A 12,659-nucleotide genomic window follows, 5' to 3' on the forward strand; every position below is an offset into this window, starting at 1 on the left:
GAAAGAGACATGGACCACACTCTCCTGAGAGGCAGGATGCAACAGATGTGGTTCAGATCATGGCATTGGGTGGGGAGAGCATTGACCTTACCCGATCAATCCTGGACACCATAACTGGGGTGAGTGAGGAGGTAGCGGGAGAAGTAAGAGTAATGGCACGGGAAATAGGAACCATATCCGCTAACATCAGTGAGGGAATGGTGGCCATGAGGGATGGAATGTCAGAGGTAGTGGAAAGGACGACAGTTGCAATGACCAAGTCCATGAGGGAGGGAATGTTTCAGACCGCTGAGACACTGTCAGGGTGCATGAGGGAGGGCATGTCTGAGTTAGCTGCTGCAATAAGGGAACATGCCCAGACCCCGCGCCCATTGACAGAATCAATAGCCACTCCCACTCCAATCCCCGCACGAAGCTCTGAACAGGCCAAGGCCCACCCTCCAACTTGCCACGTGACGTTGACGCCCCCCACCCTCAAGAGGTGCCCAGTGGCAGAGATGTTAGAAAGAAGAATCTTGGTGTGTACCCCAGAAACACTGCGCCACTGCCCGCGGGCAGGGATGGTGGCGAGCCCAAGACCAAGCGCAGCGGGCAGCCTTAGACTGAGGGGGATGAGAGATGGGTGCAGCCTTTCTTTGCTACTGTTGTTTTTGTTTTTGTTGTTTATGTCACTTCACTCACTGTTCTCACATTGGGTGTTTTTTGTAAGTTATGTTACTTTACACATTTATAAGTGATCTTAACGTTTAAGTGATCTTAAAGAGTAAAGTTTGATACAAGAATATTTTTATTACACTAAAGTTAAGTACATTGCAAAGTTTTGAATAAAATATATTTTGCATTAAAACTGAATCATGTTCCAGTAACACAACACAAGATTAGGAACAAAAAATAAACACGTCCATGTGGAATAGTTGTCGCTGAGCCCTCAGTCATCAGCGAAGCTTTCATGGATGAGCTGCTGGCGCAAGGTTCGAGCAATCGTTAGGGGGCCACGATGGCCCGCCCTCCTCCGACGTCCTGCTCCGGCCTCAGGCACTTGCATGATTTCCTCATCCTCGTCGTCATCATCCTCGCCACCTGCATTTTCCACATCATCATCATCATGAGCTACTCTCACCTCAGGTGGGACTTCTTCCACTACCAGCTGCTGCTGCCTCGTGATGGCTAAGTTATGCAGCATGCAGCACACAACAGTGAACTGACCAACAATCTCAGGGGAGTATAGCAAGTAGCCTCTGGAATGGTCCAGGCATCGGAAATGCTGTTTCAAGATGCCAATGGCCCTCTCTATGATGCGACACGTTGTATTGAAGGTCAGCTTCTATCCGGCTTACGTGTAGGGGTGTCATGAGCCAGGTGGCGAGTCCCCCAGTAGCCAGTTCTTCCCTTCTGGCTGCTGCTCAAACATTTTAGATATAAAGCTGTCGCATAGGATGAACGCATCATGGGTGCTGCCAGGGCATCTTGCATCGACTGACATGATGCGATGCATGTCGTCACACACGAGCTGCACATTAACAGAGTGGAAGCCTTTTCTATTCCTGTACATCTCGGCATCCTCCAAACGGTGCTTGCAAGGCGATGTGGGTACAATCAATGCAGCCCTGTACTTTTGGGAAACCAGCGATCCTTGAGAACCCCACAGCCCGCTCATACATTGCTTGGGCGGTCATTGGGAACTTGATGAAGTTATTCCACCGCGCATACAGTGCAGCCGTAACCTGGTGAATGGAGACGTGTATTGCATGTTGAGAGATGGCACACACACCTCCGGTTGTAGATTGAAACGATCCAGAGACATAGAAGGAAAGTGCAGCTGTAACCTTCACTTCAACTGACAAAGCAGTCCACCTGCTGCTTCTCGGCTGTAGGTCTGGTCTTAGCAAGTCACAGATCTCACGGACAACTTCTGTGCGGAAACGCAGCTTCTGACACACTCTGCATCACTCAGGTGCAGGTAAGAACGCCTCACTCGAAATTGCCGAGCTAGGTAAGCTCTCCTGCCCAGAACCCTATGAGCTCTGATGTTCTTGATAGTGAGCTGCTATCGGCTAATTTCACCCTCCTTTAGTAGTCTGGATCTAATCAATTGTCTCCTATGTAGCACAATGATGCAGAACACTCGCAAAAGGTAAGGCATTGTGAGTATTGCCCCCATACTTAAAGTTAAACATTCAAAGATGTTCAAAGCAGATAGCACAGCACAGGTTTGCACTTCTCTCTCTCTCTCTCTCTCTATCTATCTATCTCCTGATGGACCACACCCAAAGGTCCTTTGTCTTCTCCTCTCCCCCTCTCCCCCCCCCCCCCCCAACCTGGGTCTTGTTACCTGCCTCCCTCCTCTCCCCACCCCCACCCCTCCCAGCCTTCCCGTTGATAGAGGCCAGCATCTCTCTGTCGCTACCCCTCCACTCCACCTACCCACCGATGCTGCGTTCGGTCGCTCTGCTTAACCGCCCCCACCCCCCCCGGTGATATCAAGGCCAGCATCACTAACCACCCCCACCCACCGATGCCGCGTTCAGTCGTTCCTCCCCCCCTACATTCATTTGCAGCCTTAACCCTGGGCGACTGGACTCCCGGTGCGCGTCTTCCCTCCCCTATCCCAGGCCGAATGGCCTCACGCAAGGTCCGGCCCACTGCCTTCCCGGGCCGACTTTACAGATTAAGGTAGGATTAACTTGATTTCTATTAGCATGTTACTTGTTTGTGCTTTTCCTAGCAATGTTTGGTGCTTGGTTGTATTGTTTCAGGTCCTCTCCGGTTCCTTTCCCTCCCCTATCCCTGCCCTAATGTCTGCTGATGTACAAATGTGTGCTGCTTTTTCACTGCCAGCAATGTTTTTCAGAGCTGGCCATTTACGCTGACCCAAGTCGATTTGGAGTAAGTTTTAGCTGGCCAAAGTGGCATAAATGGACAAAACTGGCGTAAGTGTCTGGTTCACCCCCTTTTGGAAAAAAAAACTGAACTAAAAAAACTGACTTACTCTGGAGCAAATCTTTTGGGGAAAATGGCACTTTTTAAACTTATGCCAGAAAAAGCAACTTACTCAAAAAAAAAATTGATGCAAGTCATGGCCAAAATTGGGCCCATGGTCACCATTACTGATAATGTTATCAGTATAAAAATACTAGCTTTTTATTCCAGATTTATTAAATTAAGTGAATTTAAATTCCACAGCTGCCATGGTGGAATTTGAACTCCTGTCTCAGGATTACTAGTCCAGCAACATAACCACTATGCTATCGTGCTCCCTTTCTGTTGTAGCAGCTGATGCTGCACTGCCTTGCCTCCAGTCCTCCACCCATTCCTGATCCAGACCAAGGGGGACCCCGAGCAAGATGTTGATGACCAAGCACTCCCTTTCTTCTGCTGACTCCTATAAGGTAGAGTAGCACAGCACTTACTCTTTTTAGGTGAAGTCCTCAGAGAATTTCCGCAATAAATGTTGCTAGAGTGTTGATGATGTCATGACAAAGTATCCCAGAAAGTCTCCCGATGTGTCATAGAAACATATAGAAACATAGAAAATAGGTGCAGGAGTAGGCCATTCGGCCCTTCTAGCCTGCACCGCCATTCAATGAGTTCATGGCTGAACATTCAACTTCAGTACCCCATTCCTGCTTTCTCGCCATACCCCTTGATCCCCCTAGTAGTAAGGACCTCATCTAACTCCTTTTTGAATATATTTAGTGAATTGGCCTCAACAACTTTCTGTAGTAGAGAATTCCACAGGTTCACCACTCTCTGGGTGAAGAAGTTCCTCCGCATCTCGGTCCTAAATGGCTTATCCTTAGACTGTGACCTCTGGTTCTGGACTCAGGGATCCTATTCACAGCTCCAGCAGCAATGAACATGAAAAGGTATGTATCCCTTTATCGACATCAATTGTGTTTACTCCCCAACAGCTGGTCGCTGTTTGAGAGGACGAGCCACCAATGACATGCAGCCTCTTTAATGAGCGCTAGCAGGCATTTTAAGTGGCAATCAGCCCCTTAACGAGCCTCCGGGTAGTCGTTCCTAGTGCAGGCTTCAACTCCTTTACCAAGCTAGTGTATAGCGCTAAACGTAGGCTAAATCGGCACTTCAGCTCAAGGTCTCATCTTGGCCACTTGGGAGGGCTGTTAGCAACTGAATACACTGCTGAAAATAGCCCCCTAAATATGATACCTACTATTGAAATTAAAACTAGCTATGTATATGAATAAATTAAATTGTTCATCGGGTGAAAGGCTTTTTTTTAAAGTTAATTTGCCATTTGTATAGTTTATCCATCCATTGCATTGTGTGGGAAGTAAGTGTTGTAAGTCTGCAGTGGTCAGCAGATCAATAGGAAATGATGAGGCTCTGCAGAGTGATGTCGACTGAGTAAGAACTGTACTTGGTGTCAGTTTTACTAGGCAGTGGTTTGTATTCTGTGTTTCACATTATTACCTAATGCTCCAACGGCTGACACAGGCGAGTCATTTAAAGTTGCAGCTAGAAGACTTGCATTGCTCCGAGATCTGACTTACTTAGCTGCTGCAATGTACTTCAAGTATCTGCTCAGTAAGTAAATCAATAATGTAGAGCAGTACAACTGCATTACAGGGAATGGTTATTAATGTAAAGAATAACTAGTTTGGATGCGTTTGAAGTGCACCCAGAAAAAGATAAACTGGCCCTCGTGTGTTAGATATTACAGTTTGCAAGAAATGCAGGGCCCGAAATTGGTGGCCTTACTGCCCACTGCCGCCGGCTCTCCCCTCGGTGACAGATTCCTCCAGGTCTGCATCCGGCGGGAGGGGAGTACCGCCGGGAACCGCCTGCTAAAGGCCTTTGGTGGTCAAGTCGTGTAAGTGACTTCCCGCTCGCCGAGCTGGCATATTGGTGCGGGTGGGAATCGGTGGCAGCAGGGGGAAGGACCACTGCGTGGAGGCAGGTCTAACCCTGACGGTAAGTAAGAAGACCTGCAAAAAAAGGTTAGTGAACATTTTAACATTTTCTTTCTTTCAGGATTTTACCTGAATGGGGTCCCCTGAAGGTCTTATGTTTTTTTTTATTGTGAATATTTTTATTTTTCAGTGTTCCCCCATCCCTGGGCCCGACTCAAACCTCGGTAGCACTTTGGTGAGGAATACATTTGCCGCCGAGATTGGGAGCTGCCACCCAGATTGACGGCGTAAGCCGTTATTTGGCCGCCGGGCGCTACAGCCATCTCTTTTAGAGGGATCTTCCTGGCAAAGCCCAGTCTCTCGGCAGCCATTGGCTGTTGTTTGGGCGGGCCTTGGCTTTCACCACGTTCAGATCTGCAGAGTATAACATTTTGAATTGTGTCGTTCCAAAAAAGGCCTTGTGTTGTTAAATGTCTTTTTATAATTCCGCTAATGTAATGGGCGTGATCAGGAAAGATATTACAGTTGTTTTATGTTGACCATTCTCTAGAGAAGCAAGGTTTAACATTTTTGAATTGCAAACTGAAATACAGCCTATGGAAAAGTAAAACATCAGCGAGATGTATGAACAAATTTAATACATGTGCTCAGAAAATGAAAACCAGTTTTACTGTTTGGAAATCTTTTCATCAGACTAGCCTGGGGAGAGAAGCATTTCTATAAACAAGCAACTTGGACAAGATGATTCATACAGTATTACACTTAGAACATAGCTATTAGCCAATGGAGGATGGGTAATTTGTCTGATTGGGTTGTTTAATTATAGGTATGTTGCTCATCTGTACAGGATAACCAGGATGGCAGGATTACATCAAGATCCCCATTTTTATCTTTCTTGTAGATTTTCATTCTTTAAACTGCATGCAATTTCTAGTGGTAGTTTGTAGCAGCTATAAGCTACAGCTGTAACTATGACAATGGGCAGTTGAACAATGAGTGTTTCTGGAACTCTGCACCTGAACTAGTGAGAAGTATTTGTTTGTTAAAGTGATAGGTGGAGGAGATGTGTGATGCAAATTAAATACAAGATGGGAAATTGTGGTTTTCGCTTGCAGAAAATAAAGCACTTTCAATGGCAACACATATCAGCTCAAAGAAAATCAGAGTGGCCCTGACCTTTGAATATGTGTCGTTGGTGGTTCAGTGTACTATATCAGAAAATGATAGAATATGGGTAATAGGAGTAAACCAAGCAACTGAGAGGGAGCGAAGACAAATCAACTTCTCGTTGACTTACATTGGTTCCCGGTTAAGCAACGCCTCGATTTCAAAATTCTCATCCTTACTTTCAAATCCCCCCATGGCCTCGCCCCTCTCTTTCTCTGTAATCTCCTCCAATCCCACAACACCCCCCACCCCCCTCCGATATGTCTGTGTTCCTCTAATTCTGCCCTCTTGAGCATCCCTGATTATAATCACTCAACGATCGGTGGCCTAGGCCCCAAGGACTGGAACTCCCTGCCTAAACCTCTCTCCCTCTCTTTCCCCCTTCAAGACGATTCTTAAAACATACCTCTTTGACCAAGCTTTTGGTACTTGTGCTAGTTTCTACTTATGCGGCTCGGTGTCAAATTTATTATCTCACAGTACTCCTGTGAAGCGCCTTGGAACGTTCCAAGGCGCTATATAAATGCAAGGCACTATATAAATGCAAGTTGTTGTTGTTGATCACCCCTGCTGGCTGCCTCAAGCACTAGAGCCAGAGGTGGGGAGCAGGATCCCTGCCAATTGAGAAATGCTGTTACGTACCTGGTGGGGTGGTTTAAAGAGGGTAGAAAGAAAATTTGGGGAAACAATAACAAAGAAAAATTATTGCTTACAAATTAATCTTGCATTTTGTTTTGCCTTCCAGTTTTCTTTCATTCCCTGAGTATGGTTTCTCAGCTGCTAGCAGTCCTTTGATACCTTGTCCAAGTAGTCATTTTCCATTTGTAAACCTACACACTTCTCGGAGTAATAGTATGAACTTGCGCTCCCGGTGCAGAGCTTCACCCCAGTGGTAAATATTCTTAACGTTTACCCTTATGTGTCAGTCTGCTTATTGACTCTGGACATCACAGTCGAGCCTGATCATCGGTGTCCATGCATGTGCACTTTCCAGCAGGGATTACTGAAAGAAAAGAAAGACTTGCATTTGTACAGTGTTTTTACAACCTCAGGATGTCCCAAAGCGCTTTACAACCAATGAAGTACTTTTGAAGTGTAGTCACTGCTGTAGTGTAGGAAACACAGCAGCCAATTTGTGCACAGCATGGTCCCACAAACAGCAATGTGATAATGACCAAATAATCTGTTTTAGTGATGCTGGGCAACACTAGCTAATTTCCCCACGACACTAAGGCCAACTTTAAAGCCACCTACTTCCTATCTGAGATCAACTAACTTAGGACAGATCAGAGATGGAGTCTGGAATCTTCCTGGTGTCTGTGCCTCAATGCCATTCCAAACATGCACTAAGTCATGGAGCACAGTTTTTTTTTAACCATTTTCAGTTGATGTCTTGTAGCAGCTTTGTTCAGCAGTCGATTTACAGTCACCAGCGTTACTGAGTTTTGAATAGTTAATTATTTTAGTTGGACTGCTGGTTATACTCATCCTAAACTAGGTGTAAACCACAGAAAAACAAAGATTAGAGATCATAACTAGTTGGTTATTGAAACATGTTGGCATAAAGTAAAATAGTCACTGTTTGTATTCTTTGACCATGGTGTCACAGAAAGATTCCAATGTTCTTATTTTCCAAGCTGAATTTACTCTGAATACTCGAACTCTAAAAAGAGCTTCAGTTATTTTAAATTGGATGAAAAGCATTGCATATTTCTTTCAGCTGCCCCATTTAATTGCTTTCATGCTTATCATGTAGCACAAATGCTGTACTAAATTGCTAAATGTCACGGTAGATTGTTTTTGTAAAACAAGATGTTGATTGCTACAAAAAATGACTACTTGGACAAGAACAATGAACTTGGTATTGTGTAGTATTTCAACAAGTAACATCCTTTGCATTGCGCTGGGTACATCCGTCTACATGATAGAATTGATGAGTCAGATTAGTAATTCCAAGGCGTTGTATTTTTAGTGTCTCGCCGAATGCCGTTTGTCAGAAGCCTGACTGCCTTTGCTTGTGAAAGTATTACCGCATTTCCAGCATTTCCTCTGCGAGACATTTCCTGTCAATTTAAATTATTTTTTGTCACCTGTTCACAGCATTGAAGAGCCCAGCTGCATTCCACGAACAGAGGAAAAGTTTGGAACGAGCAAGGGTAAGAAGCTCATTCATGCTTCCCAGGCAACATCTGCATTCAGTTAATGAAAAAAGTGCCTTAAAGGCACAGTATCTCTCTGCATTGGCCTGCCTGAGATTCTAACCAAAAATATTTCAAAGAAATAAGAACAAACCCATTGCACTATTTAAACATGTGTACACACTCTATAAAATGCCCATTGTAGTCTTTTTCAACCTTCAATTTCAATCCTATAAATACATGTAAAAAAAATCCAGCCTCACCTTATTATTTTTTCTCCCTTCTAATTTTCTACCTTATACTTACCGTGGGTTGCTTCTTACGTTGCAGCCATTCAGCCTGCTTCAAGCAGTACAATCTCGGTAAAGGTCCATAATCTACTCATTCATAGTAGGGCTGCTTAACAGTGAGGCACTTGTGCCAGTTTCTACCATTGTGCCCCCCCCCCCTCCCCACAAAAAGAAAATTATGCCTAGTATGCAGGTGCAGCAAGTAATCAGGAAGGCAAATGGAATGTTGGCTTTTATTGCAAGGGGGATAGAGTATAGAAACATAGAAAATAGGAGCAATAGTTGGCCATTTGGCCCTTCGAGTCTGCACCGCCATTCAATATGATCATGGCTGATCCTCTATCTCAATACCATATTCTCACTTTTCCCCCATGTCCCTTGATGCCTTTTGTTTCTAGAAATCTATCTATCTCCCTCTTAAACATATTTAGTGACTTGGCCTCCACAGCCTTCTATGGTAGAAAATTCCACAGGTTCACCACCCTCTGAGTGAAAAAATTTCTCCTCATCTCAGTTTTTCTACTTAAATTTCCTACCTCATATCCTGAGACTGTGACTCCGTGTTCTAGACTTCCCAGCCAGGGGAAACATCCTCCCCACATCCAATCTATCCAACACATTTCATTGAGATCCCCTCTCATTCTTCTAAACTCTAGTGAATACAGACCTAGTCGACCCAATCTCTCCTCATTCCACAGTCCTGCCATCCCAGGAATCAGTCTGGTGAACCTTCGCTGCACTCCCTCTATGGCAAGTATATCCTCTCTTAGGTAAGGAGACCAAAACTGCACACAATACTTCAGGTGCGGTCTCACCAAGGCCCTGTATAACTGTAGCAAGACATCCTTGCTCCTGTACTCAAATCCTCTTGCAATGAAGGCCAACATACCATTTGCCTTCCTAACTGCTTGCTTCACCTGCATGTTTGCTTTCAATGACTGTTGTACAAGGACACCCAGGTTCCTCTGTACATCGACACTTCCCAAGCCATCACCATTTAAATAATACTTTGTCCTTATGTTTTTCCTACCAAAGTGGATAACTTCACATTTATCCATGTTATACTGCATCTGCCATGTGTTTGCCCACTCACTCAACCTATCTAAATCACCTTGCAGCATCTTTGCATTCTCTTCACAACTCACAATCTGATGGGGAAAATCGCCCTTCTCCTCCCTTAACAAGCTCGGATTCAACAGACAGACACCTTGGATAAGTTTCAATGTCTTTAATTCCAACACATGAAGGGGGAGCATCTCACTTCTCAGCCGCCTGAGAAAGGATCTCCAATGAGCTGTTCAAATTGCATCTTAATTATACAGGGTTTAGCATATGGGTGCCCTCGTGGACAGACCTTAACAATGACGTGATTGGTTGTACCAACGCATGATCAAATACTCATTTGTTCCCTTCTTCCAAGTCTCACTTGTCTTATATTATATTGAGAACATAAAAACTGACTGCAAAAGCTTCTATAGATATGTGAAGAGAAAAAGATTAGTGAAGACTAATGTAGGTCCTTTGCAGTCAGAATCAGGTGAATTCATAATGGGGAACAAGAAAATGGCAGACCAATTGAACAAATAATTTGGTTCTGTCTTCACTAAGGAAGACACGAATAACCTCCCGAAAATACTAGGGGACTGAGGGTCTAGCGAGAAGGAGGAACTGAGGGAAATCCTTATTTAGCCAGGAAATGGTGTTAGGGAAACTGATGGAACTGAAGGCCGATAAATCCCCAGGGTCTGATAGTCTGCATCCCAGAGTACTTAAGGAAGTAGCCCTAGAAATAGACGATGCATTGGTGGTCATTTTTCAAAATTCCATGGACTCTGGATCAGTACCTATGGATTGGAGGATAGCTAATGTAACCCCACTTTTTAAAAAAGGAGGGAGAGAGAAAACGGGGAATTATAGACCGGTTAGCCTGACATCAGTAGTGGGGAAAATGCTGGAATCAATTATTAAAGATGTAATAGCAGCGCATTTGGAAAGCAGTGACGGGATCGGTCCAAGTCAGCATGGATTTATGAAAGGGAAATCATGCTTGACAAATCTAGAGTTTTTTGAGGATGTAACTAGTAGAGTGGATAAGGGAGAACCAGTGGATGTGGTGTATTTGGACTTTTAAAAATCTTTTGACAAGGTCCCACACAAGAGATCAGTGTGCAAAATTAAGGCACATGATATTGGGGGTAATGTATTGACGTGGATAGAGAACTGGTTGGCAGACAGGAAGCAAAGAGTGGGAATAAATGGATCCTTTTCAGAATGGCAGGCAGTGACTAGTGGGGTGCCGCAAGGTTCAGTGCTGGGACCCCAGCTATTTACAATATACATTAATGATTTAGACGAAGGAATTGAATGTAATATCTCCAGGTTTGCAGATGACACTAAGCTGGATGGCAGTGTGAGCTGTGAGGATGATGCCAAGAGACTGCAGGGTGACTTGGACATGTTGGGTGAATGGGCAAATGCATGGCAGATGCAGTATAATGTGGATAAATGTGAGGTTATCCACTTTGGTGGCAAAAACAGGAAGGCAGATTATTATCTGAATGGTGATAGATTAGTAAAAAGGGAGGTGCAACGAGACCTGGGTGTTATGGTACTTCAGTCATTGAAGGTGGGCATGCAGGTACAGCAGGCAGTAAAGAAAGCAAATGGCATGCTGGCCTTCATAGTGAGAGGATTTGAGTATAGGATCAGGGCGGTCTTACTGTAGTTGTACAGGGCCTTGGTGAGACCACACCTTGAGTATTGTGTGCAGTTTTGGTCTTCTACTCTGAGGAAGGACGTGCTTGCTATTGAAGGAGTGCAGCGAAGGTTCACCAGACTAATTCCCGGGATGGCAGGACTGACATATGAAGAACCACTAGGTTGGCTAGGCTTATACTCACTGGAATTTAGAAGAATGAGAGGGGATCTCATAGAAACATATAAAATTATGACGGGACTGGACAGGTTAGATGCAGGAAGAATGTTCCCGATGTTGGGGAAGTCCAGAACCAGGGGTCACAGTCTAAGGATAAGGGGTAAGCCATATAGGACCGAGATGAGGAGAAACTTTTTCACCCAGAGAGTGGTGAACCTGTGGAATTCTCTACCACAGAAAGTTGTTGAGTCCAGTTCGTTGGATATATTCAAGAGGGAGTTAGATGTGGCCCTTATGGCTAAGGGGATCAGGGGGTATGGAGAGAAGGCAGGAGTGGGGTACTGAAGTTGCATGATCAGCCATGATCATATTGAATGGCGGTGCAGACTCGAAGGGCCGAATGGCCTGCTCTTGCACCTATTTTCTATGGGCCCAAGTTTCCGCATGATTCGCGCCTGATTTTTAGGAGCAACTGGTGGAGAACGGACTATTTTAGAAATCGCAATTCTCCACATTTTTTTTTCTGCAGTTCTAGTCAGGTAGAACAGTTCTAGTTTAGAACAGAATTTTTTCTTCAAAAGGGGGCGTGTCCGGCCACTGACGCCTGATTTGAAAGTTTCCACAGTGAAAATGTACTCCAAACTAAAGTAGAATGGAGCAAGTGAAGATTTTTGTAGAACTGAAAAAACCTGTTCTACACATTAAAAAATCAGGCGCAGGTTACAAATTAGGCGTCCAGAACGAGGTGGGGGGAAGGGAACTCATTAAATTCGACAATAAATCCTTATTTATACTTCTACAAATATTATACAAATAAATCCAACCTGAATAAACATTTATAAGCCAAGAAAAGATTAAATAAACCATCTTCCTACCTGTGTGAAAGTGCTTCAGCCAGGGAGAATTCTGCAGCCGTTCATGCCGCTGAGCGGGAGGGGGAGAGAGAGAGAGAGAGAGAGAGAGAGAGGGGGGAGGGAGGGAGGGAGAGGGAGAGGGGGGGGGGGAGGGAGGGAGGAGAGAGAGGGGGAGGGAGGAGGAGAGAGAGGAGGGGGGAGGGAGGAGAGAGGAGAGAGAGGGGGGGGAGGAAAGAGGGGGGGGAGGGGAGAGGGAGGGGAGGGGGAGAGAGGGAGGGAGGGAGGAGGGGGGGGGAGGGAGGGAGAGAGAGGGGGGGAGGGAGGGAGGGAGAGAGGGGGGAGGGGGGGAGGGGAGGGGGAGGGAGGGGAGAGAGGGGGGAGGGGGAGAGAGAGGGGGGAGGGGTGGGGCGACGAGGCGCCGGGTGTGGGAGGGAGGGAGAGAGCCTATTCCGTAGGAT

At 45.4% G+C, this 12,659-nt stretch overlaps 1 protein-coding gene across 1 annotated transcript in view; it reads left to right on the plus strand.

Annotated features, from left to right (window-relative positions):
* The window catches only part of mrtfba (myocardin related transcription factor Ba), a 279,508-nt gene that overhangs the window by 226,813 nt on the left and 40,036 nt on the right, over positions 1-12,659 (plus strand). The window contains exon 8 of the mRNA XM_070900957.1: positions 8,145-8,200. Within this exon, the coding sequence (XP_070757058.1) occupies positions 8,145-8,200 (56 nt within the window). The remainder of the gene's footprint in view (positions 1-8,144; positions 8,201-12,659) is intronic.

The sequence above is a fragment of the Pristiophorus japonicus genome, chromosome 15, assembly GCF_044704955.1.
Source record: "Pristiophorus japonicus isolate sPriJap1 chromosome 15, sPriJap1.hap1, whole genome shotgun sequence".
NCBI classification, from domain to species: domain Eukaryota; kingdom Metazoa; phylum Chordata; class Chondrichthyes; family Pristiophoridae; genus Pristiophorus; species Pristiophorus japonicus.